The 26,882-nt window shown below is 47.4% G+C and overlaps 4 protein-coding genes across 11 annotated transcripts in view; 2 read left to right on the top strand and 2 right to left on the bottom strand.

Moving 5' to 3' along the window:
• Smarcd2 (SWI/SNF related, matrix associated, actin dependent regulator of chromatin, subfamily d, member 2) overlaps positions 1 to 7,001 on the top strand; it is a 9,587-nt gene extending 2,586 nt beyond the window's left edge. For 2 of the 3 annotated variants that reach the window (XM_031350633.1, XM_031350632.1), the window contains exons 2-13: positions 2,664 to 2,848; positions 2,994 to 3,036; positions 3,159 to 3,281; positions 3,484 to 3,639; positions 4,212 to 4,307; positions 4,434 to 4,535; positions 4,831 to 4,992; positions 5,149 to 5,246; positions 5,380 to 5,515; positions 5,624 to 5,746; positions 5,877 to 5,978; positions 6,055 to 6,997. In XM_031350633.1, coding sequence (XP_031206493.1) covers positions 2,673 to 2,848; positions 2,994 to 3,036; positions 3,159 to 3,281; positions 3,484 to 3,639; positions 4,212 to 4,307; positions 4,434 to 4,535; positions 4,831 to 4,992; positions 5,149 to 5,246; positions 5,380 to 5,515; positions 5,624 to 5,746; positions 5,877 to 5,978; positions 6,055 to 6,108 — 1,371 coding nt within the window. In that variant the 5' untranslated portion in view covers positions 2,664 to 2,672 and the 3' untranslated portion in view covers positions 6,109 to 6,997. Of the gene's footprint in view, positions 1 to 2,663; positions 2,849 to 2,993; positions 3,037 to 3,158; positions 3,282 to 3,483; positions 3,640 to 4,211; positions 4,308 to 4,433; positions 4,536 to 4,830; positions 4,993 to 5,148; positions 5,247 to 5,379; positions 5,516 to 5,623; positions 5,747 to 5,876; positions 5,979 to 6,054 lie in introns of all 3 variants that reach the window. The other variant, XM_031350631.1, reaches the window with a different exon arrangement.
• Positions 4,238 to 13,584, bottom strand: Psmc5 (proteasome 26S subunit, ATPase 5). 3 transcript variants are annotated; one of them, XM_031350637.1, is made up of 13 exons: positions 13,447 to 13,584; positions 12,773 to 12,844; positions 9,432 to 9,501; positions 9,069 to 9,166; positions 8,775 to 8,831; positions 8,463 to 8,693; positions 8,131 to 8,257; positions 7,853 to 8,043; positions 7,662 to 7,760; positions 7,471 to 7,581; positions 7,279 to 7,365; positions 7,076 to 7,163; positions 4,238 to 4,619 (listed from the first exon to the last, which is right to left on the bottom strand). In XM_031350637.1, exons 1-12 carry the CDS (start codon positions 13,498 to 13,500, stop codon positions 7,110 to 7,112), a joined length of 1,251 nt encoding a protein of 416 aa, XP_031206497.1. In that variant the 5' UTR covers positions 13,501 to 13,584; the 3' UTR covers positions 4,238 to 4,619; positions 7,076 to 7,109. The 3 variants fall into 3 exon arrangements, with proteins under 3 accessions (XP_031206497.1, XP_031206499.1, XP_031206496.1); XM_031350639.1 differs by having other exon boundaries at positions 7,108 to 7,163; XM_031350636.1 differs by lacking the exon at positions 4,238 to 4,619 and having other exon boundaries at positions 7,054 to 7,163; positions 13,447 to 13,583.
• Positions 13,582 to 21,453, top strand: Ftsj3 (FtsJ RNA 2'-O-methyltransferase 3). Its single transcript, XM_031350628.1, has 21 exons — positions 13,582 to 13,901; positions 13,985 to 14,077; positions 14,237 to 14,342; positions 15,312 to 15,358; positions 15,465 to 15,544; positions 16,254 to 16,353; positions 16,437 to 16,631; positions 16,875 to 16,990; positions 17,086 to 17,190; positions 17,271 to 17,371; positions 17,533 to 17,613; positions 17,698 to 17,847; positions 17,938 to 18,073; positions 19,244 to 19,428; positions 19,562 to 19,682; positions 19,752 to 20,026; positions 20,149 to 20,234; positions 20,323 to 20,422; positions 20,524 to 20,707; positions 20,786 to 20,880; positions 20,973 to 21,453. The coding sequence occupies exons 2-21, from the start codon at positions 14,011 to 14,013 to the stop codon at positions 21,163 to 21,165; spliced, it is 2,523 nt and encodes an 840-aa protein (XP_031206488.1). The 5' UTR covers positions 13,582 to 13,901; positions 13,985 to 14,010; the 3' UTR covers positions 21,166 to 21,453.
• Positions 21,454 to 21,518: 65 nt separating this feature from the next.
• Ddx42 (DEAD-box helicase 42) overlaps positions 21,519 to 26,882 on the bottom strand; it is a 35,682-nt gene continuing 30,318 nt past the window's right edge. For all 4 annotated transcript variants that reach the window (XM_031350627.1, XM_031350624.1, XM_031350625.1 and 1 more), the window contains 3 exons: positions 25,025 to 25,135; positions 23,627 to 23,728; positions 21,519 to 23,133 (listed from right to left, as the gene is read on the bottom strand). In XM_031350627.1, the coding sequence (XP_031206487.1) occupies positions 22,459 to 23,133; positions 23,627 to 23,728; positions 25,025 to 25,135 (888 nt within the window). In that variant the 3' untranslated portion in view covers positions 21,519 to 22,458. The remainder of the gene's footprint in view (positions 23,134 to 23,626; positions 23,729 to 25,024; positions 25,136 to 26,882) is intronic.

The following is a 26,882-nucleotide window of genomic DNA, read 5'->3' as shown; positions in this document are numbered from 1 at the left end:
CCTCCTCCTCCTCCTCCTCCTCCAGAGAAGGCCAGGGGAAAGGAGGGAAGGAGAACCCAGTTAACATTGGTTGAGTCTGAAGGAGATCCTGCTTGCTTCTTCCCGTGTCCAGGTGTCCAACTCCCAGAAAGACTTGGGATCTGAGTTCAAAGGAGCTCCTGGTTAGAGCTCTTGGGGTGAGCAGGAAGAGCAAGGACTTATGTGTTCAAGCTGAGCATATTGGGGAGCCTGCTGAAATAAACTGATAGCCTAACTACCTCTAGAGGGTCTTTCTGGTTTTGGAGTCAGCCTGAAGGGCTTAACATACTATGATCAAAACCAAACCAAAAAACCTACTGTGCATTATTGCTGGGTTCACTCAGCTCAGAGTTTAAAGTGCCTTCTGTTCATAGGGTCAGGGTATGTCCTCCAAATGAGGCTCTTAGGTTCAGGCTGCTATAAGAAGGATCAGGGCTGCAGACTTTGGGGCAGAGCAGAGCATGCTTACTTAAGCCCTACATTCATTCTTTTAAAGATTTATTTACTTGTAATTTTATGTGTATGAGTACACTGTAGCTGTACAGATAAGGATGTGAGCCATCATGTGGTTGCTGGAACCCTGCATTCTTAACCCAGAGATGGCAGAATCAGCCTAGCCTACTTTCCTCGTCTTCTTGGAGTTTTAAATCAAGCCTAGAATGTGGGGTTGGTGCTTGACCAAGTGGAAGTTACTGCATTCTGGTATCCTGGAGACTTAAGCAGGCCTACCCACGCCCACGGTGGGACAGGCTGGCAGAGAGGCTGAGAATCTGTGGCTGTGACTTTGTTTTCTTTCTGAGTAGGAGTTACTAGCTCTTCAAAGCCCAGGTGTAGAGCTTGACTAGAGGAAAATAGGACTTGAATTGCGAGCAGCCTTCCCCTGAGGCTGTGGGTGAGCTAGGGGCCTGGAGCCTGAGCCCCAGAAGTCTGGAGCAGATGTCTGGGTGGGGCCTGTTCCAGACCTGCCTGGGCTGCCTTGCTTTGAGATTTCCTGGAGGCCTCAGCTGTACTACAGACTTTATGAACCTCAGTGGAGAGCTCTTGGGGAGCCAGAGCATCTCAGATTGTTTCTGCAGTTACTCTAGGAAAACCTCAAGTCTGGAGTGATGGTGGGGTCTTAGAGCTGTGGCCACCTGAGGTTTTTCTTTTGTCCCTCCCCCTTCTATAATCTCTTCCTCTGAGAAACAGGCTGTCTTCTGCCTTTCAGCAGCTTTGATGAATTTCTTCCTGATGAGGAGAGGCTTGTGGCAGGACTCCCAAGGTCCCAGGGTCTCCCACTTTTAACTCCTCAGCTGCCACTGCCATCCTGCTCTGCTTCTGCCCCCTCTCCTGTGTCTCTGGGTCGTGGTTCCCCCTCCCACCCCCCCCTGCTCGTAGTCACGAGTCTGACTCCTTAGTGCTGGATAAAGGAATTGCAGAGACTCATCTCCAGGATGCTTGGGTGTGGGTGCCGGGGAGGGGGGGGTCCTTTAACTTAGTGTGAATCTCCACCCAGGCTGGCTTGGTTGTCTGTTGAACTGATTGATTGCATAACCTGGGCCCTGGGGCCAGCCCTGTGAAGCTGCCAGGGACAGTGTGTGCAAGGCAGAGCTGCCAAACAGGCCTTTCAGGCAGCAGCTATGTGGATGGAGCTGGGAGGTAGAGGGCTCCCAGAAATGTTGGAAAACTGGGCCTTGGATGGGAAGTCAAGACGCTGCTTGTGTCACCCACACTGTTGTTGTTGACTCTATATCCTTGCATCCCAGGATAGTCTTATTCTGCTGCTTGGGATGGCTAGGGTTAAGTTGAACCAGCAGCCTGGCTGCCAGGTGGTGCAGAGACCATGGGCAGAGTCCAGATGTTCTCATTCCCATAGGCCACCCAAGAACCATAATTTCTTTTTTAGAGGGTCTTTTGACATAGAGATAGGGGCATAGCAATAAGGAATAGGAGAGAGAGAGAGAGAGAGAGAGAGAGAGAGAGAGAGAGAGAGAGTGTGTGTGTAGGGGGTGGAGTGGGGGAGGGGACAGTGGGTCCAGGTTGTGTTAGGGGCCAGATGGTGACCAGATGGTGTGTATACTCTCCTGAGGCCATCCCCACAAGTTGTGACATGACTGGGCCATCCTATTATGCTTGCTCACCTGGGGTGCTACTGCCTAATGGGCTTGCCATCCCTACTGCCTTTCTTCCTATCATGCCACCAGGCAGCAGACTTTTTATATCCTCCTGGACTCCCATGGGTTACTATGCATTGCCCTTGGTCTCCCAAGTAATGTGTTTCCTTCAGGATGGGGAAAGGAAGAAGGGGTCTCTCGTGGGCTATCTAAGGACGCTATAAATACCTTGAAGCTGGCTGATCCCAGGGGGCAGGACATAGCATATTGGAGCTGGAAAGGTGTTGATAAGTCCTAAAAAATTCCCCAGGCCCACCCTTCTGCAAGCGGTACTCTCCTCCCACTCATGGACTCTGGCTGCTTCATTTGTTGGCACGGCTGCCAGGGCGGTTGCAGGGGCGGGGCAGGTGTGGTTTACACGCTGGGCTCAGGCGCCTGTTCCCCTTTGTTCCTGGCCTCCCCATTTGAGAGAGAGAAATGGAGGGTATGGGCTATGGACCTCGTAGGGCTCTGCCACTGACTTGTGCCCCTCCATTGTTCCACTTTCCCCAGCGACCTGGCATGTCACCAGGAAGCAGGATGCCCATGGCTGGCTTGCAGGTGGGACCTCCAGCCGGTTCCCCATTTGGCACAGCTGCTCCGCTTCGACCTGGCATGCCACCTACCATGATGGATCCATTCCGAAAACGCCTGCTTGTGCCTCAGGCCCAGCCCCCAATGCCTGCCCAGCGCCGAGGGTAAAGCTGTTTCTCATACCTTGCCTCTGGTGCCGAGTCCAATCTACCTTGACCATAAGGAGACTCTTGGCAGTCTGGGAGAGGATTTTGAAGATATCGAGTTTGGACTGTTAACCTCTTAAATGGGTTTCTGTTTTCCTACTAGGTTAAAGAGGAGGAAGATGGCAGATAAGGTTCTACCTCAGCGAGTGAGTGTGTTAGGAGCCCTGCCCGGGTCGGGCTGGACAGGGTGGGAGTCCTGGAGTTGGGAAGGAGGGGAGGATGGTAGGACTGGCTAGTGAAATGAGCCATCATATTTCTCAAACTGCAGATCCGGGAGCTTGTCCCAGAGTCTCAGGCATACATGGATCTTTTAGCTTTCGAGAGGAAGCTGGACCAGACCATCGCTCGCAAGCGGATGGAGATCCAAGAGGCCATCAAGAAGCCTCTGACGGTACACACTACCCCAAGTTCTCCCAAACTGTTTTTCCTTCCTGGCCTTGTTTTCCAGGCATGAGCTTGGGCTCGAGAAGCACTTCTCACACAGGGAGCCGTCCTTTAGTAGAGCACATACTCACTTTAGCATGCTTTGAAATGGTGTCTTGCTACATATGGCTACTCACTCAGTCCTCCTGCCTCTTGTTCTTCCTCTTCAGCAAAAGCGAAAACTTCGGATCTATATTTCTAATACATTCAGCCCCAGCAAGGCAGATGGAGATAATGCAGGAACAGCAGGGACCCCTGGGGGAACCCCAGCAGCAGACAAGGTGGCCTCCTGGGAGCTTCGAGTAGAGGGAAAACTTCTGGATGATGTGAGTTGGGAAAAGAGGTGTTGAGAGTTGGGAGGGGAGAAGGTGTGTGTGAACTTAGACTGTGGACAGACATGAGCATTCTTTAAGAAGTCCTAGCCTGGAGCCAGGCAGTGGTGGCACACACCTTTAATCCCAGCACTTGGGAGGCAGAGGCAGGTGGATTTCTGAGTTTGAGGCCAGCCTGGTCTACAGAGTGAGTTTCAGGACAGCCAGGAGGGCTACACAGAGAAACCCTGTCCAGACCTAGCCTAGGGAAAGGGTATATCTATCCAGTTAGAGGTTAGACTTGGTGGGGTTGTCATTTCTATGCTGGGGATCAAACTCGACCTCACACACACTGTGCTAGTCTAGAGTGAACATCTGTAGTTACTACAAGTTTCCTGTAGATGGCAGTCAGATGTCTTAGAATTCACTCCCTCACTGGTTACAGTGGGGGTTCAAGCAGTGCTCTTTTCCTGCCTCTTTGCCCAAATTTTGAATGCTACTGGACCTTGAACTTCATGATTGAATCGTTTCTTCTGATTGATAAATTCAGCAGCACACCCATCTTATGTAGCTCTTCCCACTCCCAGCCTAGCAAACAGAAGAGGAAGTTCTCATCATTCTTTAAGAGCCTTGTTATTGAGTTGGACAAGGAACTGTATGGGCCTGACAACCATCTGGTGGAGGTAAGAATGGTTCTGGAGCCTGGGAGGGACAAGCTGCCAGGGGACACAGAGCATAACATCAGTGTGCTGGTAGAGTGTTGTAGCCCATCTACTAGTGATGATCTCTGCTGTTCTCTCGCCTGACAGTGGCATCGGATGCCCACCACGCAGGAAACAGATGGCTTCCAGGTGAAACGGCCAGGAGATCTCAATGTCAAGTGCACCCTTCTGCTCATGCTGGATCATCAGGTGACAGCTGTCCAAGCTCACAAACGGGGCCAGGGTTTCATGCAGGGAGGGGTGCAGGGTCCTCTAACTCAGCAGTTCTTAACCCTTTGGGGAAGGTGACAGTGACATTTCACAGGGTTACCTAAGACCATTGGTACACAGATAAACATTACAGTTCATAACAGTAGCAAAACTATAGTTATGAAGTAAGAAAAATGATTTTATGGTATGATTAGGAAGGTTGAGAACCATTGTTGTAACCCCTTCACATTCTGTTTCTGCACAAGAATCCTTGACTCCCTCTGTCCATTCCCAGCCACCACAGTATAAACTGGACCCCCGCCTGGCGAGGCTGCTGGGCGTGCACACACAGACCAGGGCAGCCATCATGCAGGCCCTGTGGCTTTACATCAAACACAACCAGCTGCAGGACGGCCATGAGCGGGAGTACATCAACTGCAATCGCTACTTCCGCCAGGTCAGCTGGAATTACCTGCTTCTTGTTCTCTCGACCCTTGGCTCAACTGCTCCGGAACCCTAGTGTTTCCTCATCTTTGGCTGCTGTCTACTGGCCCTGCAATAGTCAACTTCCCCAGGCCCTCAGGCATCACCCTGCCTTTGATGCTCTTTCCAGATCTTCAGCTGTGGCCGACTCCGTTTCTCCGAGATTCCCATGAAGCTGGCTGGATTGCTGCAGCATCCAGACCCCATTGTTATTAATCATGTCATTAGGTAAATAGAAGGATGAGAAATGAGATGGCTCTTGGAAAAACAGAATTCACCCTGAAACTTTACTCCTAGGAAAGACTTGGTGGTTGGGATGTATATAGCCATGTTTCCCCATGCTTTCCTGTGCTGCCTGCAGTGTGGATCCTAATGACCAAAAGAAGACAGCCTGCTATGACATTGATGTAGAGGTTGATGACCCACTGAAGGCCCAGATGAGCAACTTCCTAGCCTCTACCACCAACCAGCAGGAGATTGCCTCTCTTGACGTCAAGGTAAGTCCTTTGGAGTCAGAGTGAGGGTGAGTTGGTCTGTCACTTTCACCCAGCACACTGACAGGACCTAGGGCTGGAGCACATTTGACAGAGGCACCTCTTCTCCAGATCCATGAGACCATTGAGTCCATCAACCAGCTAAAGACCCAGAGGGATTTCATGCTCAGCTTTAGCACTGAGCCCCAGGACTTCATCCAGGAATGGCTCCGCTCTCAACGCCGAGACCTCAAGGTATACTTCTTGTTTTTGAAGGGAATCCCATGTAACACACTGGGTGAATTTTTTTCTACCCCATGTCCCAGGTAGACTGACTCAGGTAGGGGTGGGAATTATGCCACACCTTGCCCCTTGCTCTTTACAGATCATCACAGATGTGATTGGAAACCCTGAGGAGGAGAGACGAGCTGCTTTCTACCACCAGCCCTGGGCTCAGGAAGCAGTGGGGAGGCACATCTTTGCCAAGGTGAGCTTTTGCTATTTTGGCCTGCTTTTCTTGAGAAGCTGAAGCCTGAAGCATGCTTTGTCATATTCTTCTTCAGGTGCAACAGCGAAGGCAGGAACTGGAACAGGTGCTGGGAATCCGCCTGACCTAACTGCTCAGGGATTGCTTCCTTCCTTCCTTCCCTGCCCTGGAACCTGGCAGGAGACTGTCCTCTTGGTTCTGGCTTGGGCTGCAGACATGTAGGATGGAGTGAGGTGTGTTTCCTGTCACCCTCCACTCCCCAGCTTTAGTTTCATAAATGTAGTTTTAGATTCCTCACTGCTTGGTCCCCAAAGCCTTATTACTTACCTTTTAGTGCTGGCTTTAATTGGGTTCGCAATGAGCTGCCTCAGCCCCCTGCAGGCAGGCCCAAGTAGGACTGCTGGAGGTTGTGCTTTAACTTTGTAACAGACATTTCCGAACCAAAGGCTGCTGGGTTTGCATGTTTACAGGCTCCACCCTAGGGCCAGTGTCAGAGCTGGCTTTGGGGAGCTGGGCAAGGAAGAGGAGGCCCAGCCCAGACTCTTCCTGGCTTTTCTAACCAAAGTTCTTTGCCATTCCTACAAGCCCAGCCTTGCTGCTGGTTTGTCCTTCTCTTTGGGTATTTGCACTATTTGGGGAGCAGGTTTTTCTATGTGGGAGCCACCTTTTTGTACAGAGGTAATGGGGTTTTCAGGGAGCCCACTTGGTGCCTCCTTCCTTTCTTTTCTTAATCTATGCAAGCGGCTGCAGCCGCCATCATCTCCTGGGATGCCACAGGTCTGTCCACCCAGAGCTGCTCGGGCAGGGGAGGTAGGATCTCTAGAGGGTGGGAATGTGCCAGTTCTCTAACCCAGCTAAGGTAGGGGTGTGTGCGTGTGCCTGCGTGCTGCAGGGGAAGGGGAAAGCTAGAGGACTGATGTTACCTTTTGCAGTTGGTCTTAGAGAGGGTGGGCCTAAGGCTTGGCAAATGCCACTTCTGGCAAACTTGGAAAATTCCAAATAAATCTTTTTTGTTTATTGGTAGTGCCCAGACCTGGTCATTGAACAATGCAATCACATTTAACAAACTGTGGAGTTACAGAGTTTATCGCACAGACCTTTATTTGAGGGATCCACACAAAGGACATACCCTCACTTCCATAGCTTCTTGATGGACATATTTTTCTCACTATCCTTTTGCATGACCTGGAGAGGGAGGAGGAAGAGAGGGCATATACATGGTGAGCAGGGATTTATGAACTGTGAACACAAGTTCAACCCCTGCCCACCACAGCAAAGGCAGACGAGTGGAGGCGCATACCTTGGCCACCGCCATCTCAAAGTCCTCCTGAGTAACGTGGACACGCCGTTCCCGCAGAGCGTACATGCCAGCTTCTGTGCACACACCCTATGTGGGGAGAGAAGCTGAGACCCTGCTGCTGGGCCCCCTCCGCACTGAGTTGGCTCCTAAGGCTTCCTGCTACTGCCCTGCTTCCCTGAAACCTCCAATTACCTTTACTTCAGCCCCCGAAGCTCCAGGCATCAACTCAGCAATTTTTCTCAGGTTGATCCCCCTGGTCAAGTTCATTTTCCGAGAGTGGATTTTCAAAATGTCCAGCCGGGCCTAGGGATAAGAAAAGAAAGCCCTAAGTCCCGCACTCGGTCTCCACAGCCAGAGCTCCTCCAGGCACCTCCAGCACAGACCTCCTCATTGGGGGGTGGAAATTCAATTTTTCTGTCAATCCTCCCAGGACGAAGCAGGGCAGAGTCCAGGATATCAATCCTATTGGTAGCCATGATAACCTGGGAAAAGGAGTGGAATTATCTACACGGCTCTTAGGCCTGCATGCCACCTCACGCTTTTCTGGCTCGTCTGAAGGCTTATACCATCTCACCTTGATATTCTTGGTGGCCTCAAAGCCATCCAGCTGGTTGAGCAGTTCCAGCATTGTGCGCTGTACTTCACTGTCACCTCCAGAGCCTCCCTCCAGCCGTGAAGAGCCAATGGAGTCAATCTCGTCCATGAAGATGATGGATGGAGCATGTTCTCGGGCCATGACAAACAGTTCCCTCACCATTCTTGCCCCTGTGCAAAGGCCAACCTGGCATTAGAGCTATGTGCACCCCACCCTCTACCTTTCCACTCACCCCCCACATCCTTAGCCGTAGTTACCTTCCCCAATGAATTTCTGTACCAGTTCAGAGCCAGAGACGCGAATAAAGGTACAGTCCGTATGATGAGCCACAGCACGGGCCAACAATGTCTTCCCAGTGCCTGGGGGTCCATACAGCAGGACTCCCTAGAGGGAGAGTATACATTACACTTAGGGGAAAGGGCCAACTCTTATTGAACATGTACAAGTGAGGGCTTTGTATTGGATCCCTTGCTTGAGGTGAGGGATATATCTCTCCTGGACTGTGTATTCAAATTAGCTTACTACTCCAGAAATCTCTCTTACTGCTGCTGTTCAGTGGGGAGGGCTACCGAGCGCTGGCTAATGTTACCTTTGGCTGTGCAATGCCCAGTGCTTCAAAGAGCTCAGGGTGCTTCACAGGCAGCTCGATCACTTCTTTGATCTCCTTGATCTGCTTGTCCAGCCCGCCAATCATCTCATAAGTTGAGTCTGGCACCTTTTCCACCATCATTAGTGACACCAAAGGGTCCACCTTGTTAGGTAGGATCTTATGCAGAGTGTAGCTGTCATTTCTTAGAGCAACCCGACAATTGGGTGTCACCTGGAGGGAAGTGGAGGGAGTCTCAGGATACAGGGTGGTGGTGCTGCCACTACTCCCACCAACATTACCTGCCACACTTACATCATTGATATCGATGTTCTTGTCTACATCAACAACAAACTTGCCCTCAGGATGGACCTGAAGAAATAATAAGAGCTTACAATTTTCCTCCATAGCTAGCAGAGCCACCCACAGGATTAACACAAGGACGCTCTGGGGTGAGACGCAAGGCTACATACAAAGGAGGGAGCGCTGGGGTGAGACGACATGCAGGGCTACATACAAAGGAGGGAGCGCTAGGGTAAGATGACACGCGAGGCTACATACAAAGAAAGGAATGCCAGGGGCCCATCCTTGGTGCCATGCTGCTTTTACCTTGACCAACACTTTTTTCTTATCCATGGCCCTCACGACTTCTCCAACATAGGAGCCCTGTTCCTGCAACAGCTGCAGCTCCTCCCGCAACAGGCGAACTAAAAACAACAACAACCCCTAAACCGTTCAAAAACAGTCACCTAAGGACCATTTTAACACTTAGAAGGGAAGAAAGAACTTAAGTCTTGAGACTTGAAAGGGGCTTCCAGTAGGGCTTTGAAGAGATGTGCATGGGAAACAGCCACATAGTTAACAGTGAGCATCACTGTGGGCTGAGAAGAGACTGAGCATAAGATGGAAGGTTGGGGACTCCTAAACCTTGCCTCAAACCGACACCGAGTTTTCTGCATTCTCCCCTCTCACCTTTTGCGTTCAGCTCATTCCTCTGTGCCTGCAATCTCCGGAGATTCTGGCTCTTATCATTTACAATCAACTGTGGAGACAAGAGACAAATCCCATTACTCAAAGTCAAAAGCCTGTAGGAAACTGGATCTTGGCTGAGACTCTTAAAGGCAGGGTTAAGTTGCTTCTTTAGCGTCTCCAGCAGTATCTGAAAGCCCTGTCCTGTCCCCTTTAAGATTTCCTAAGGAGGGGCTGGAGAGATGGCTTAGCCGGTAAGAGCACTGACTGCTCTTCCAGAGGTCCTGAGTTCAATTCCCAGCAACCACATGATGTAACAGGATCTGATGCCCTCTTCTGGTGTGTCTGACTATAGCTACAATGTATTCATATAAATAAAATAAATTTACAAAAAAAAAAAAATGTCCTAAGGAGCCCTAGGCAGGTATCACAAAGGCCCACTACCACTGGTCCAGGAAGAACAAAATCTAATGGAGAGAAACTATGTTTTGCTTCTGGACAGGTAACATGGTAGTGAGAAGCCTGAGTTCTAGCCCAATTGCTTTGAGTTAAAAGTAAGTCAGTTCCGGCTCCATGTCTTTTGATGTGTATATACAGCCTGGAGTGACTGCAGAAACCAGGAAGCAACACACAAACCATGGTGTGTGTGTAAATGTGTGTAACAGAGGGGTGTATTGATTTGTAAGGAAAATGAGAACGGAGGGAACTTTAGAGAACAGGAAGAAGATAAATACGGGAGGAAAGAGCAAGATGAGACAGTAAGGATGGCTTCGGGCAGTGATGGTGCATGCCAGCACTTCAGTCCAGCACTCAGGAGGCAGAGGCAGGTGGATTTCTGAGTTCGAGGCAAGCCTGGTCTACAGAGTGAGTTCCAGGACAGCCAGGGCTACACAGAGAAACCTCATCTCAAAAATCAAAAAAACGAACAAAAAAGAGATAGTAAGGACGTTTGAAAAAGTCATCAAGGCATTATTATCTACATAATATATAATGCATATAAGCTGTGGATATACATATAGCTAAATGCAATTTTTCAATGTGGATTGATAATGCTCCACTCAGGACTAGTTAGTAAAAACCCACCAGTCTAAGAAGCCATCTTTTGAGTTGTTGGTCAGAGTCACTCAAGAGACTCCTAAAACACAGGCTATTTCTGAGGCACTTGGTGCCCACACCTCCCCTGTGGAGTAAGTCACCAACTCCATTGCTGAAGGCATTGTGCACTTCAAACACAGGATCCTGAATACTTGATTTGGCTCTAACCGAAAGCCTTATCCCTAAGGCTCTACACAAGCTTCCAAAGAGGAAGCAACAACAGTTCCACTCAGCCGTGATGCCTAGGAACCACAACAATTATGGTGGTGGCACCCAACAGTTCTCAAATTGGACTTGCAGCCTGCTTAACAGGAGGAAAACCACACCTGGTACTAGAAACATAGGCAACTACCCTGGGCTAGGTAAGTTATGGAGCTTGAAGAACCTACAATCACCACTTTACTGTATCTGCATAATCCCTAACCGCAGTATATCCAGTACAGATAAATGGAGTTCTAATCCCTTCTCAAGAAACTTCTCTTGGCAACAAATGGAGATAATTACAGACAACCACAACTGATCAAATGAGCGGTGCCTGGTCCCAACTGATACATGTACAATACAACTCCTACACCTAAGGCCCCGAGTTCATTTTGGAAGAGGGGGCAGAAAGATCCGAAGAGCCAGAGAAACAAGTTTGCTGGGAGACTATCTCTTCGTGATGTCAGAGAGGCTATACTCATGAAGGCTCATCAACATGGCTGCTTAAATTATATAAGTCCTGAACACTGATGACACCAACGGACACACTTGCTAACATGGAAAGGGAGAAGTTCATTCATGGGGCCTCAATTGTAGACAAAGAATTATGGGCTACTGAGGAATGCTGAGAGGAGGACAAATAGACTTCCCCAAGGAAGAACTCCCCCATTTGGTTATCCAATACCAAGTGAGCACATACACACAGGTAACATTATAGAGACCGAATAGGTCCTATTTATGTACTTAGAAACACCTATCTAAGGGGTGGTGGTGGTGATGATAAGGATTTCAAAATGTAAAATTAGAAAAAACAGTTTGATGACACAGGCTTGTAATTCCATCCCCAAGGAGGCTGAGGCTGGGAGCTGGAGAATGCCAGGCCAGTCTGGGCTATACAATGAGATCCTGTTTTAATAAATCCATTAAGTAAACAAAAATAAGACAAAGACGGGACAATAAAAGACAGACAACAGCATCCATCCACTCTCCTGCTTCATTTAAAAAGTGATAAACAAAACCACACTGGGTGTGGAGGCTCATGCTTTTATCCCAGCACTTGGGAGGCAGAGGCAGGCGAATTCTGCGATTGAGTCCAGCCTGGTTTACATAGGGAGTTGGGGGTCAGTTGGGGGTACACAGTGAGACATTTGTCTAAAGAAGAAAAGGTAAACTAAACAGAACAGCTGCAAGTGCACCTGGGGTTCAGACACCCGCGGCTTCCTTCCCAAGCCCATTCTCATTCCCGTTCACAGCCTCATCTACTGGCTCCTTCTGCAGGTGGTTTTGTTTTCCAGACAGGGTTTTATGTAATCCAGACTGGCTTCAAGCTCAAAACACTACCACTGCATCAGCCTCTGGAGTGGCAGGATTACAGGTGGAATATTTGACTCTTGGGCCTGAAGAGGGGGTTCAGTGGTTAAAGTACCCCCTGCTCTTCTCGAGAGCCTGCGTTTGACTCCCAGCACCCATAGGGTGCTCACAGACTTCTGGAACTCCATTTCCAGGGGTTCCTACACTGTCATCTGGCCTTCACAGGCAAATGTATGGCACAGACATTAGATGCAAGCCAAACACCCAAACACATAAAATAAAATGAAAAACTCGGAAAAGCAAGCAAGCAAGCAAGCGCACAGGCAAAAACTCTAACTAAATACCATTCCCATCAAAGAGATTATCGGTATACCTGACACTGCTTGTTACTTCCTAGCTACCAAGAAGGAGCTGGAGAGATGGCTCAGCAATTAAGAGGGTCTAACTGCTTTTGCAGAGGGCCTGGGTTTAGTTCTCAGCACTATCTGTACCTCAAGAGGGATCCACTGCCCTCTTCTACCCTGCCCTGCACAGGCACCTGTATCCACGTGGTACGCAGAAGCATACGCAGGCATCTATACATAGACACATAATCAATCAACAAACAACCAAAGAGCGACAAACTAAGAACACTGGAAAAGAACTCTCTGCTGCACTCCCAGTGGATAAAGGACATGGAGAAATCTGCACCTGCCAGCTCTCATCCTGGACTAGCTCCCCCTGCCGTCTGTACTCACTTGGAGCTCTTCAATCTTGGACAGGTAATACTGACGGAGTCCACTGCCGGCCTTCCCCTCTTCCAGTTCCATCTGAAGACAAGAGTAATTGTTAAACAAGGCGTACGCTACTAAGGGACAAAGTCAAAGTGTTTTCAGGGCACTTTACCATATAGCTTAAGGAACAAGGCCAGGAAAAGGCCTTTTCCCTTTTCCTCAGAAACTGGTGTTTCGATGGGTGAGGTCTGTGTGTTTGAACTTCGGAGGCTCAGTGCTTGGTTCTAATCCTTCACTTTTGAATCCACTGGCAGGATGCAACAACCGCCTACCTTCGAAGACTTTTAGGAGGCTCAGGGGGCCATATACCCACAGAGCGCCTTGCTCTGTGGCAAGAGCGGTGCACTCCCAAGGTATAACTACTACAGACAAAGCCAGAACGGAGGGACCGAGTGCAGGTCCCACGCCAAGCCATTCCGGCTTGCCAGCTCTTCATTCAGTTTCTACCCACTCCTGTCCTGCTTACCTCAGGGCGGCGCTGACACAGCAGATCCAGTCCCAGGCAGGGGTCTAGCCTGACGTGAGCCACCCACCCCTGATCAACTCGACCCTCTTACTCGTGGCCACCCCTCACTTCAGATTTTGTGCACTCCGCACTCAGCTTGGATGCCGCCCTGCCGCCGCGGCAGAAGCCTTACCTGCTCTGGCCCATCAAGCGCCATCTTCCCTCTTTCGGCAGGGACCGCCGGCATCCAAGTCACCCTATCGCGCAGGCGCGGAGGCGAAAGCGTGCGACCTGGGTCACCACCGAGAACAGTTCCGGGTCAATGGGCGGAGTGTGTGGCGGGACAATACTAGAGGCTCTAATAGTCGAGACGCTACTGGAGGTCAGTAGTTTTGTGAGGAGATGTAAAACTTCTGGTTGATGCTTCCCAGAGTCTAGGATGCTAGTTATTGTACTCTACTTCCTAGCCTCTACTTTTAACTTGTAAGACTCGCTCACACAAAGTTTTTGGCCACACTCAAAATGGCGGAAATCATGACGGCAGGGACGTAGGAAACGCGAGCGGAAGCGGAAGTGCGATTGCTGCGTACATGTGCTGCTTCCTAAAGTGTTGAAAACCTGCAGAGTTTAGGGCTGTCTACCGTCCCGGTAAGTGATTGCTCCGCCACCTGAGGAGCCGAAGCGAAATCCAGTGCTCGGAAAGGTGTTCTCAACTTTTTCTTTCTCCCCAGAGTGAGTGATACTACCCCATCCCGCCATGGGCAAGAAAGGCAAAGTAGGCAAGAGCCGGCGGGACAAGTTCTATCACTTGGCCAAGGAGACCGGTGAGTGGTCGCGCTGCGGAACCACGTATCAGTCTTCCCTTCTAATACTGAGTTCCTTTTCTTTCGAGGGGGGTTAAGGGGTTGTGAGGGTGTGGAAGTCCTCCTAGAAAAGGCCTCCGTAGATGTTATTGTTTTAATCACCCACTCCCTACGGCCCAGGTTATCGTTCGCGCTCTGCCTTCAAACTGATCCAGCTCAATCGCCGATTTCAGTTCCTGCAGAAAGCCCGGGCCTTGCTGGATCTGTGTGCTGCCCCTGGAGGATGGTAACATTTGGCAGGGGCTGCTCTTGATGACACGTTCCTGGCACTGGTGGGATTTGAGTTGCTTTTGGGGGAGGTTAGACATTCCATAGCATGTGTCTCTCTTAAAATTTGGAAGGCAGCGTCATTTTTCTCTCTTGTGGGACTGAACCTAAGGACTTAACTCATGCTAGGCAGCCGCTCCATCACCGAGTTATATTCCCAATTGCTTTAATTGAGACATGGACTCTGAAAAATTGCCAAGGATGGCCTTTTGAACTTTTGATATTAATCAGTCAATCAATCTCAATCTCTTAATCTCCCCCACTCCCCTCTAGTTTAAAAACACTACTTTATGCCGGGCGGTGGTGGCGCACACCTTTAATCCCAGCACTTGGGAGGCAGAGGCAGGCGGATTTCTGAGTTCGAGGCCAGCCTGGGCTATAGAGTGAGTTCCAGGACAGCCAAAGCTGTCTCGAAAAAAAACAAAAACAAACACAAACAAAAACAAAAACAAAAAAATAAAAAAAATAAAAACACTACTTTATTCCAATACTACCGATGTGTACAATTTGAAAACAGGCAAGCCGGGCAGTGGTGGCACACGCCTTTAATCCCAACACTTGGTAGGTAGAGGCAGGCAGATTTCTGAGTTCCAGGACAGCTAGGGCTACCCAGAGAAACCCTGTCTCAAAAAACCAAAAAAAAAAAAAAAAAAAAAAAAAAGGAAAGAAGAAAAAAACCCAGGCAGAATAGAAGTAAATGTTTTATTTTTCCAGCTAAACTCCAGTGCTACAAGGGCAGTAGAACAAGACCTTAGTCTCTTGCCCTCCTCAGTAGCTGTCAATGCAGCTCTGTGTTGCCATGCCCAGCAGGGTGCTACTTGAATGTATGCATAGACATATGGTCCCTACACTTAATAGGTGCCCCTTAAGGGGGTGAGAAGTCACATTGCCAAGGGATGAACGATATTTAAATCTCTCTCTTTCACAGGCTGCAGGTAGCTGCCAAGTTTATGCCTATATCCAGTCTTATTGTAGGTGAGTGACTCTTGGGTATTGGAGGGGGAGAGGGAGGGGGAGGGAAGGTACTAATTGTGTCCTACATCTCCCTCCACCCTGTAATACACTGACTTACCATCTTCAGGAGTGGACCTGGTTCCAATCAAGCCTCTCTCCAATGTGGTGACTCTCCAGGAAGATATCACAACAGAACGCTGTAGGCAGGTAATAAAATCTCTCCTTCTTAGCCAGGAGGTGGTGGCACACGACTTTAATCCCAGCACTTGGGAGGCAGAGGCAGGTGGATTTCTGAGTTGGGGGCCAGCCTGGTCTACAGAGTGAGTTCCAGGACAGCCAGTGTTACACAGAGAAACCCTGGGAGGGTGGGGGTGGGGGGAAGATCTTCTTCCTCCTTTATGTACAGGCAGGCATCATTGCCTCTTAAGAGTGAAACACTTCCCAATTTATCATGGTTCCCAGCAAATAGCCAAAAAGACTGACAATCCTGGTATACATTTCCATCTTACAATCAAGTGTTTTTGTTTTTCCTTTTTTTCCTTGAGATAGAGTCTTAACTGTGTACGTCAGGATAGCTTCTAACTATGGAGCCCACACTGATGTATTGCTGAGTACATAGCCTAGTTTGGCCTTGATCTTATAGTCTCTCTGTCTCTTGAGTGCTACCATGCCCGGCAGGGATAATACTGTGTATTGGTGGAAGGATAAGAGATCTATCTTTCGAAAAGTTCTTACCAGGGAACTAGTTCTAAGCTTGGTGAAGATAAATATGTTTTGTTGTTGTCATATCCCTAGTACCTGGCGCAGGATGTTGCCAACGGTGGGCACTCAGTCAGTGACTAGACGGATGAGTGAACCAGAATTCTGTTCTTAGTAATTCCTGTTTCCATTGCTATAAACCCTTTACTTTCATTAGGCCCTGAGGAAGGAATTGAAGACCTGGAAAGTTGATGTGGTACTCAACGACGGGGCTCCCAATGTGGGGGCTAGCTGGGTCCATGATGCTTACTCACAAGGTAAGGGAATGTGGGCATGGAGGTGAGGGTGGAGGTGGCACAACCTAAGGCTACAGAGGTCCCTGACTGTTTCTGTCCCACAGCTCACTTAACTCTGATGGCTCTGCGTTTGGCTTGTGATTTTTTGGCCCGTGGTGGTTGTTTCATCACAAAAGTCTTCCGTTCCCGAGACTATCAGCCTCTGCTGTGGATCTTCCAGCAGCTGTTCCACCGTGTCCAGGCCACGAAACCTCAGGCCTCTCGCCATGAATCTGCAGAAATCTTTGTAGTCTGTCAAGGTGAGACATCACTCCTTCCTCTTGACATAGCCTTCTAATTATGAAAGCATGCTTTTTTTTTTTTTGGCTTTTTCGAGACAGGGTTTCTCTGGATAGCCCTGGCTGTCCTGGAACTCACTCTGTAGACCAGGCTGGCCTCGAACTCAGAAATCCACCTGCCTTTGCCTCCCAAGTGCTGGGATTAAAGGCGTGTGCCACCACCGCCTGGCGAAAGCATACTTTTAATCTATCTTCTCATTTTAGGGTTCCTGGCTCCGGACAAGGTTGATGCTAAATTCTTCGATCCCAAGTTTGCCTTTAAGGAGGTTGAAGTTCAGGCTAAAACTGTTACTGAGTTGGTGACAAAGAAGAAGCCAAAGGTATTTTTGTTGTTATTGTGAGAAATGGGTCCTGAAACTGGGAGAACTTGTATCTAGGAAGCAACTGTCTAGTAATCATTATTTCCCTTCCTAAGGCTGAAGGCTATGCGGAAGGTGACCTCACTCTCTATCACCGAACCTCAGTTACGGACTTCTTGCGAGCTGCCAATCCTGTTGACTTCCTCTCCAAGGCCAGCGAAGTGAGTTCCCAGAGTGAGGGTATCCGGGAGGCCCGGAAACATGGCCAGAACAATATCCTATTCCTTTCCCTCACAAATAGATCTCAATAGATGATGAAGAGTTGGCACAGCACCCAGCTACAACTGAAGATATTCGAGCATGCTGTCAGGACATCAAAGTGCTGGGGCGAAAGGAACTTAGGTACACAGGTGTAAGAGCAATATGATGGAGGACTCTGGGGACCGTAAGTTTATGGTTGAGGCCTGAAATCTGGAGTGTGGACTTTAAGAAAGAGAGAGGGACAAGATGGAGATAGTAAGATTAGCCAGTAATAGTAGTCAGTAATAATATCTCTTGGGCAGGTCTCTGCTGAATTGGAGAACAAAACTTCGGAGACATGTGGCCAGGAAGCTAAAAGAACAAGCAAAGGCACTGGACATCAGGTAAGGAGGAGGTAACCAGGGTTAGGGCGGGTTGGGGGTTGGACCAAGTGTCTGGGAAAATAAATCTTTGGCCTGGCTTGTCAGCCTCAGCTCAGAAGAAGAAGAAGGTGATGAAGAAGAGTCAGTAGCAGAGACAAAGCAGGCTTCAGAGGAAGAAGAGGAGAAAGAGGAGGAAGAGCAGCTTAACCGGACTCTCGCAGAGATGAAAGCCCAAGAAGTGGCAGAACTAAAGAGGTGAGGAGTCTGAGGACGAGTATGTGGAGAGGGTAAAGGACACTCAAATTTTGGAGACAAGCAGGTTAAATCCCTCAACTGTTGCTTCAGGAAGAAGAAGAAATTGCTTCGTGAGCAGAGGAAGCAGCGGGAGCGTGTAGAGCTGAAGATGGATCTGCCTGGGGTTTCTATTGCAGACGAGGGGGAGACAGGCATGTTCTCCCTGTGTACCATCCGTGGTCAGCAGGTAAGGGAGGGCTGGGCGATCAGTTTCAGGGCTTGGAGGTGAGGGGAAGCATTGGGTTAAATGTATTGAGTGTTCACTATAATAATACTAGAGGAGAAAATGAGTGCCCTCTGACTCCAAAATACTACACACAAACACATCTAAGATGATGAGATCAGGAAGGTCTAGAAGCTAGAGTATTAAGGCCAAGAGCTCACGTTACAGTAGATAAAGTTGTAGTGCCTGGGCTACTAAGGGGGCACAATTGACTTTACTTCACTGGGTCTAATGAGCACCTTGCTTTGGGCTGCTGAAGAACATGCTTTTCAAAGCAATCTCACAGCAAAATGAGCTTTTGTGATGAAATGGCATGGTCACCTTTATGACAAAGGAGAGGCAACAGAGCAGGAACAATTTAGTGCCAATTCCCCTTGAATTATGTAACTTAGTCTGTTTTTTTCATTTGTTAAATAAGAATGCACCATATCCACTGAAAGTTTTATGGGGAGTTAAAAAAATAGTTGAGGAGGTGGCTCAGCGGGTAAGAGCACTGACTGCTCTTCCGAAGGTCCTGAGTTCGGATCCCAGCAACCACATGGTGGCTCACAACCACCCGTAATGAGATCTGACGCCCTCTTCTGGTGCGCCTGAAGACAGCTACAGTGAATTACGCTGGAGCAAGCCAGAGCGAGCCAGAGCGAGTGGGGCCGGCAGAGGTCCTGAATTCAATTCCCAGCAGCCACACACATGATTGCTCGTGGATATCTGTACAACCATAAATAAAATAAATATTAAAAAAAAAAAATAGTTGAGCATTAGCCCCAGAATGTTGTGATACTCTAATAGCAACTCTGTCCACCATGAGAATAGGTTTTGAGGTTCTAAGAGTAGTTGAAATCAACCAGTTCAGTTTGATATATGCTGTCTAGTGCTCCTTTACTAGGGATCAAAATACACAAATGTGAATTCTGCATGTCAGGTGGCTTTTGAAGGTTTTTTTGTAAACTAGTTGGTATATATACAGTGCCCTGGACGTTTTAGACAGGCTGGTTACTTCCTGGGTCACAGCTACTGTGTAGGGGCTCGTATTTGCCGGTGTTCTTTCTTACTGATGTTACTGAGGATGACCTAAGTTAGTGGGCTTGGGAAGATGCTGCCTAAGTACTTGAATCTATTCCTGTTGAACTTCAGTTGTTAGAGAAAGTAACACAAGGAGACATGAACGCTGCAGACACCTTTCTATCTGACCTGCCAAGGGATGACATCTATGTGTCAGATGCCGAGGATGATGATGATGATACTTCTCTGGAAAGTGACCTGGATCCAGAAGAGTTGGCAGGAGTCAGGGCACACTCGGATCTGAAGGAACGGAAATGGTAAGGGGTCTCTGTATGAGAGGAAGGGCTGCCATCTGAGACAGAACTAACTAGTGTGGGCATGGACAAAGGAAGGCCTATGAAGTTGGTTTGGTCTCTTGAATTTGACCTCTTTCCTTTGGGTCTACTACAGCTTGCGGTTTGCTCAAGTAGATGACAATAAAGAGGAAGAAGAAGGAGAGAATCCATTGCTGGTACCACTAGAAGAAAAGGCGGTGCTGCAGGAAGAGCAGGCTAGCTTGTGGTTCTCCAAGGTAGAGCTAGGGAGACTGATGGGACATGGCATCCCTAGTAGAAGGGATGCTGAGGTTTTCCTATCATAGGATGGCTTCAGTGGGATGGAGGATGACGCTGACGAAGCCCTGGAGATCAGTCAGGCACAGCTGCTGTACAAGAGCCGTCGGAAGGAGCAGCAGCCAGCAGATCCACCTCCACTCTCCACTAACTTGAAGACTGAGAAGAAATCTTCCCAGTGCCAGAATGACGTCCCTAAGGAGACAGAGGCCGTTTTGGGGACAGAAGCTGTCACTGACCCTGGAGGGGAGGACAGAGACAACAGCTCAGATAGTGACAGCAGCAGTAGTGAGGATGAAGATAGGTGAGTGGATACAGCTGATGGGTTTCTGTGCAGTTACATTAGGCAGTAGTGGGAGGAAAGTTGAAGCAAGGTAGAGAATCACCTTGCAGGGGTGGAATAAGCACAATCTGTCTCTTCCACAGTTGGAAAGTATCCCGTGGTGTGAAGCGAAGCCGTGGTTCTAAGGCAGATGAGGATGGGTTTGAGGTAGTGCCTATTGAGGATCCAGGTAAGGAGTTTGTACACAGTGGAGAGAGAAGCCAGTGGAAGTCTCAGTGATGAGAATTGGGCTTTGACCTTTGTCTTTACCTCTCTAGGGAAATATCGAATTCTGGACCCCGAAGGCCTTGCTCTAGGTGCTGTTATTGCCTCTTCCAAAAAGGCAAAGAGAGACCTCATCGATAACTCGTTTAACCGGTAAGGGGCCAGAACACTGTCCGGTGCAGTGCACTAAGGCCAGGTTTTCTTCCTAAAGAGTAACAACAGATGATTATTGGCCTGGTATTCTCTCTACTCAGGTATGCTTTTAATGAAGAGGAGGGAGAACTTCCAGAATGGTTTGTGCAGGAAGAGAAGCAGCATCGGATATGCCAGCTGCCTATTGATAAGAAGGAGGTGGAACACTACCGGAAACGCTGGCGAGAAATCAATGCACGGCCCATCAAGAAAGTAGCTGAGGCCAAGGCCAGAAAGAAACGGAGGGTAAGTGGCTGTGGTTGCCTGAGGTTGAGAGTTGTGGAGAAAGGTATAGAGAATAACTGATGCTATGCTTCCTCCCAGATGCTGAAGAAGCTGGAGCAGACCAAAAAGAAGGCAGAAGCTGTGGTGAACACAGTGGACATTTCAGAACGAGAAAAGGTGGCACAGCTGCGAAGGTGATTTGGCAAAGAATAGTCAACAAGGACACTGGGTTAAACTGGGAGAGTTCTAGGGAGCAAACCTTTTAATCTGTTTCTTTCTTTTATAGTCTCTACAAGAAGGCTGGACTTGGCAAGGAGAAACGCCAGGTCACCTATGTTGTAGCCAAAAAAGGTGTAGGCCGTAAGGTCCGGAGGCCAGCTGGGGTCAGAGGTCATTTCAAGGTAGTGGACTCTCGGATGAAGAAGGACCAGAGAGCACAACAACGAAAGGAACAGAAGAAAAAACACAAGCGGAAGTGAGCAGAGTTGTATGGAGACTAAAGACTAGAAAGGGAGGTGTGGTACGGTACCAGTTGGTACTCATAGGATTGGAAGAGCTGCTGCAGAGGATTACCATGAAAGCACTGAGGAAATACTACTTCATCATGATAGACTGGCAATCTTGGCTTGGGACAGGAACAGATCTCTTTTATAAGCCTTCAGGGGAACTCAGGTTGCGGCCTTTGTTGTAGCCATAGTGTTAAGCATGTGGTTCCTTCTGAATTCTCCCACCCTTTCCCAGTATTTGAATAAAAAGATAAAAGAAGAGGTAACTTTTCTGATAGTTTAATTAATAAGCAAGCACTTCCCCACATTTCACATCATGGGCTGTGTACTGTTCCAAGCCATAATTTAATATGTAGCAACTAACTCGTATGGTAGAAACAACAGCTCTCAGGTCCCAGTAGTAAGACATTTACTATCGAGCAAGCAGAGAGGGAATGCACATCTTAAAGAAACCTTCACAAAAATCACAAAATTCAAAGTTTGTATATTTCTTTTCCTTTTATAAACAAGATAGAACAAAAATCAAAATCATTTCAGCAGAAGACTTTCTACTATTAGGGCAAGTTTTAAAAAAAAAACAATGAAATAGACACTTTGAAAGCTACTGTTGGGTTGGTTTTAAATGGTAAATTTAGCAGTACTCCAAGGCCTGGATTATCCTGGAATCCTTCCTTCAGTCCTAATGGCTTAGGATTTCAGAGCCCGTGTCTGGAAGGCTGGCTGTCTTCCCTACATGTCTCAGGGCTGGAGAGAGTCTGGGGAACCTGAGTGCTCAGGCATCTCCCCTGCAAACATCTGAAAGCACCGCTGCTTCCCATGCATCCCAAACAGGGCACAAGTTGAGTTTGCAGAAGCCAACTCCAAAAAATGGGACTGCCTGCCCACAGCTAAGAAAAAAAAATCCGATTTATAGATGTTTATAAGGTGACATTTTAGTAAAAAATATAAGCTATTATAAACCTAGAGTGAGTTTTTGTGACCTAAAAGGCCCCTTCTCCCCAAGTTTCTTCTACTTACCCTCCTTAAAAACTCACTCAGAGCCAACAAAAGCTTCCCAGCTCTGCTTTCCAGGGCCAACTCAGGTTCCCAAGAAAACATCTGAATGAACACCAGATGAAGGTATAATATCTCCACGCTCTACTTCTCCACCAAGGGCAGGGGGTCTATATATCTTGGACCCCAACCCAGCCCTGAGACACCTCATTACCAAAATCTTTCTAAAAATAAAATTAAAGACAACTGACCACGTTGATTTTCACATAACCTCTAACTATCCCATCGGCTTTTCTTGCGTTTGGGTGGCTCTGGAACAGCAAAGCCATCGGGTGTCTTGTCTGTCTTGCTGTCCACTTTGTCCATCCTGCTGCTATCCACTTTGGGGTCCATCTTGTTTTCACGATTAAAACCTTCTTTCCTGCTTTCTCCATTCCTGCCATCATTTGCACCCCGGCTCTCTCCATGTCTGCCGGCACTTCCTCCGTGCCTGGTCTCTCCATGTCGGTGCCCATCAGTATGACGGCTACCACTTTCTGGATAACGGTATCCATCTCCATGGCGGCCACCATCTCCATGCCGATTGCCACCATCTCCATGGCTATGACGGCCACCACCTCGGTTCTCAGTATATCTCTCTCTCTTCCCATTGCCACCCCCAATCCCTTCACGGCTGTTACTCCCCGAAGCTGTGTTGTTGACTCCTTGGGCTCCAATAGAAGGGTAGGTCACTGGGGCACTACTGATATTCCCAGAGTTGTTGAAGCCTGGGATGTTCTTAGTAGAACTGGTGATGGGGTTGTCAGGACTGTTATGGCCCTGCTGTGCTGAATTAGTTGGAACAGAATTTAAGCTTCCTGCACTAGTCCATCCACTTGCCCCAGCAGTAGAGGTTCCGGCCTTCTGATTACTTAAACTGGCTGCAACAAAGTGACTCTTGTACTGGGACTGAAAGAAAAAGACACCAGGAATCACTTTAACAAACTTCAGTATACAAGTAATTGTTACTGATAAAATATACAGAAACTCCACTTGCATATCCAGGCAGAATAATACTGTTACTGCCTATATATGAAATTCAAGTAAACAGAAGGTTCTAAACCTAGCAGAAGCTTACAGACTTAGCTATCTTCTCAGGAAGGTTTCCTCACCCTTCCAAGAGTTACTGTTGAAAGGGTTTTTTTAAAGGTTTATTTTAATTATAAGTGTCATAGTGGGTTTTTTTTGCCTGTGTATATGTATGCATGTATGGCATATGCATGTGTAACTGCAGGCCACAAGAGGGTGCCAGATTCCCAGGAACTGAATCAAAGATGGCTGTAAACTGCTATGTGAGTGCTAAAGAAAACAAACCTTTGCAAGAATACAAGTTCTCTTAACCACTGAACCATCTCTCTAGCCCCATCTTGAAAGCTTTTAAAACGGAGTATTTATTTCAGACCTGAAAAGCTGCTTTCATTGCTGTCAGCCTATCTCCCATGGCTCCTGTGGAGGGCTTGTAGGCTTCATAATTGCTCATTACATTGTTATTATTTCCTCGGTCCTAAAAAAAATAAGCATACTTATTAGAGAAGCAATTGCAGCAGCAGTCCTATCACACTGAAACCCTGGGTCCAGGGCCATAGCAGGCACCGGGTGTTTTTAGAAGTTACTTCATTTGTGAGAAAAGGTACAATAATAAAGAGGTATTTAAAAATGCTTAAGTCCCTCAACCTAGTACATTTACTTCTGGGAACCAACCCCAATGATCAAAATGCAACTGTTTAATGTCTGTATAGTATATGATTATATACTATATCAATGATATGAGTGCACATTATATCAACATTCTATTAAGTAAAAATGTTAAAGGTGAAAAGACCAGTAACACAGCACAATGTAGCCTTAGAGGATCTGAAGGGACACCATTTAAAGAGATGAATCTCTAATTCAAGTTTTGCCAATGTGTAACTTTTAACTTTTATTAACTGTACTCATTTACATTGGCTAAAATTGAAGTATTTGGAATGGCTGCAGCTTATTTAAAGTGCTTAATAATTTCCATAAATCATTAATATTTCCACAATCAACATCACCGTGATATGAGGAAAACTGCTTATCCAATGATGCCAAAATAACACTAATCCTCCATCCAAGCATACCTACAGCTTTGTTCCTAGCTTTAAGAATTGCTAAGACAATGAAGAGGCCAGCCAGTGAGTGCTTTACGTGATTTGTGAGACCACCTATATCTTCTCAAATCCTTCTAACTAAAATTTTCTGTGTAGAGACTTTGAGTATAGTTCTACCTAAGTGATCCTCTTAATGTTTCCCAAACAACAGATTCTAGGCCAGTATACAGAGGCTTTTAAAAACAGATTACTGCAAGCCAAGCAGTGGTGGCACACGCCTTTAATCCCAGCACCTAGGAAGCAGAGGCAGATAGGTCTCTGAGGCCAGCCAGCCTCATCTACAGAGCAAGTTCCAGGATGGCAAAGGCCTGTCTCTAAAACCCAACCAACCAACCAACCAAAAAAGGCCAAAACAATAACAAAAAACCCACACCATACCAAACCAATCACGTGGGGCAAATTATGTACATATATAACCAGCTGGATCCCTTGTCAGTAGGATATTGCAATTTGAGATCCATTAAAGCTAGACTAACTTCCTGGGCAAGCCTAGTCAGCCAAGTACGCACACGCTTCTCCCATAGCAGTTTCATTGTAAGAAACAGCACCACACTGACTCCTATCAGCACATCAAATACACATGCTCGTGAGGCTTTCAGGTACAGCAAATCACCATAATTTAAGACAATAGGGCCTATCCCTAGAGTACTGCTGTGCTATGGACTCACCGAGTTCTCGGAGCCCAGCCCAGGCCGCTCTCTATAGCCCAAGCCTCCTCCACCAATGTTCAGCTTTTTGCCTTTCCCTCCTTTGAAGCGAGATTTCCGAAACCAGGCATTCTGCAAAAAACACAACTCAAAGTTAAACCCAAGAAGAGAAACAGGGTCACAAAATTAGGTAGGAGGAGCCTCTTTGTTCATCTTTAGCTGATGCTTTTCTGAGGAGAGGGACCATTCACAGTAAAGTTCCTATCTTGGTCTTTTGAGGCCATAGACGACTTTGAATTTCTGTACCTTCTGCTACCACTTCCTAAGGACTGGGATTACAGGTATTTGCTACCATGCACAGTTTACATGGCAACAGGGATTGAATCTAGGCTTTCAAGCACACCAGGGAAGCACTGTAACAACAAGCCACATCCCTCACTCCAATGTGCCTTCTTTGTGGCAGCTTGATACACCAAATTTATCAGTGTGTTTAGGCACTTATCTAAGGTGTCCCTTGATATTCCTTATTCCAGAGCTTCATGGAAGTCCACTGATTAATAAACATAAAATGTAAAATAACTATTTTACATTGGTCATGTCTAACTTTAGAAAGGAAAATTACTTATATTTCCTTTTGTAAAAAATGATTTGTTTATCTTTATTAGTGAGTGTGTATCTATCTGTCTATGTGAGTTTAGGTTCACTAAGTACATGGTATACATCTTGTATTTGCAAAGGACATTGAAATCTCCTGGGATGGGAGTTACAGGTGGTTGTAAGCCACTTAAAGAGGACGCTGGGAACTAAACCAGGGTCTTCCAAAAGAGCAGTAAGTATTTTTTAACCACGGAGAAATCTCTTCAGCCCTGTATTTCATAGCCTAGGGGTTTTCAACCTTCTTAATGCTTGAACCCTTTAATACAGTTCATTATGTTGGGGTGACCCCCTCCCAACCACAAAATTATTTTTGTTCTTATTTTGTAACTGTAATTCTGCTATTGTAATGAAGCATAGTATAAATATCTGTGTTTTCTGATGGTCCTATGTAACTCCTGTGAAAAGGTCATTTGACCCCCAAAGAGACTGTGACCTATAGGTTGGGAACTACTGACTCAATTCTCCTACTGGACACAAACTTACAGTTAGGAGCAAAGCTTTATAAAGAACAGACATATTGAGAAATGAAGGAAAAAGGCTAGGTGAAATAAGGTTTATTAAGAACTGACTTTAGAACAAGCATGGTGGAGCCGGGTGGTGGTGGCGCACACCTTTAATCCTAGCACTTGGGAGGCAGAGGCAGGCGGATTTCTGAGTTCGAGGCCAGCCTGGTCTACACAGTGAGTTCCAGGACAGCCAGGGCTATACAGAGAAACCCTGTCTTGAAAAACAAAAAACAAAACAAAACAAAAAAAGAACAAGCATGGTGGTACACACTTTTAATCCAAGCACTTAGAAAGCAGAGACAGGTAGATGTCTATCAGTTCAAAGCCAGCCTGCTCTACATAGTGAATTCTAAGACAACCAGGGCCCATAGTGAAACCCTGCCTCAAAACAGCAAACAAACAAGCAGACTGCACACATGGCAGAGCTAAAGCCTCATCTGTGACTTACTTACTAAAGTATGGCAGGCTGGAAAAGGGACTGAGCACAGAAAGCCCAAGAAACAAAAAAGATGTACAGAAACACTATGCAAACTATACCCTTCAAACTTTAGTTTAGTTTTGCTCTACATCAAGGAAAGGGTAAAAAAGATCACTCTCCTTTCTTCTTCACTGCAGTTCTTTACCAACAGGGTTACAATCAACAGTATTCCCAACGGTCCAGCTGTACTACATTACATACAGCTAAAACAGCCAAATAGACTGGCTCGAGTCAAAAA

This window comes from Mastomys coucha, unplaced genomic scaffold, assembly GCF_008632895.1.
Source record: "Mastomys coucha isolate ucsf_1 unplaced genomic scaffold, UCSF_Mcou_1 pScaffold5, whole genome shotgun sequence".
NCBI lineage: Eukaryota > Metazoa > Chordata > Mammalia > Rodentia > Muridae > Mastomys > Mastomys coucha.
Note: the sequence above shows the minus strand (reverse complement) of the source record. Positions and strands in the feature narration are given on the sequence as shown.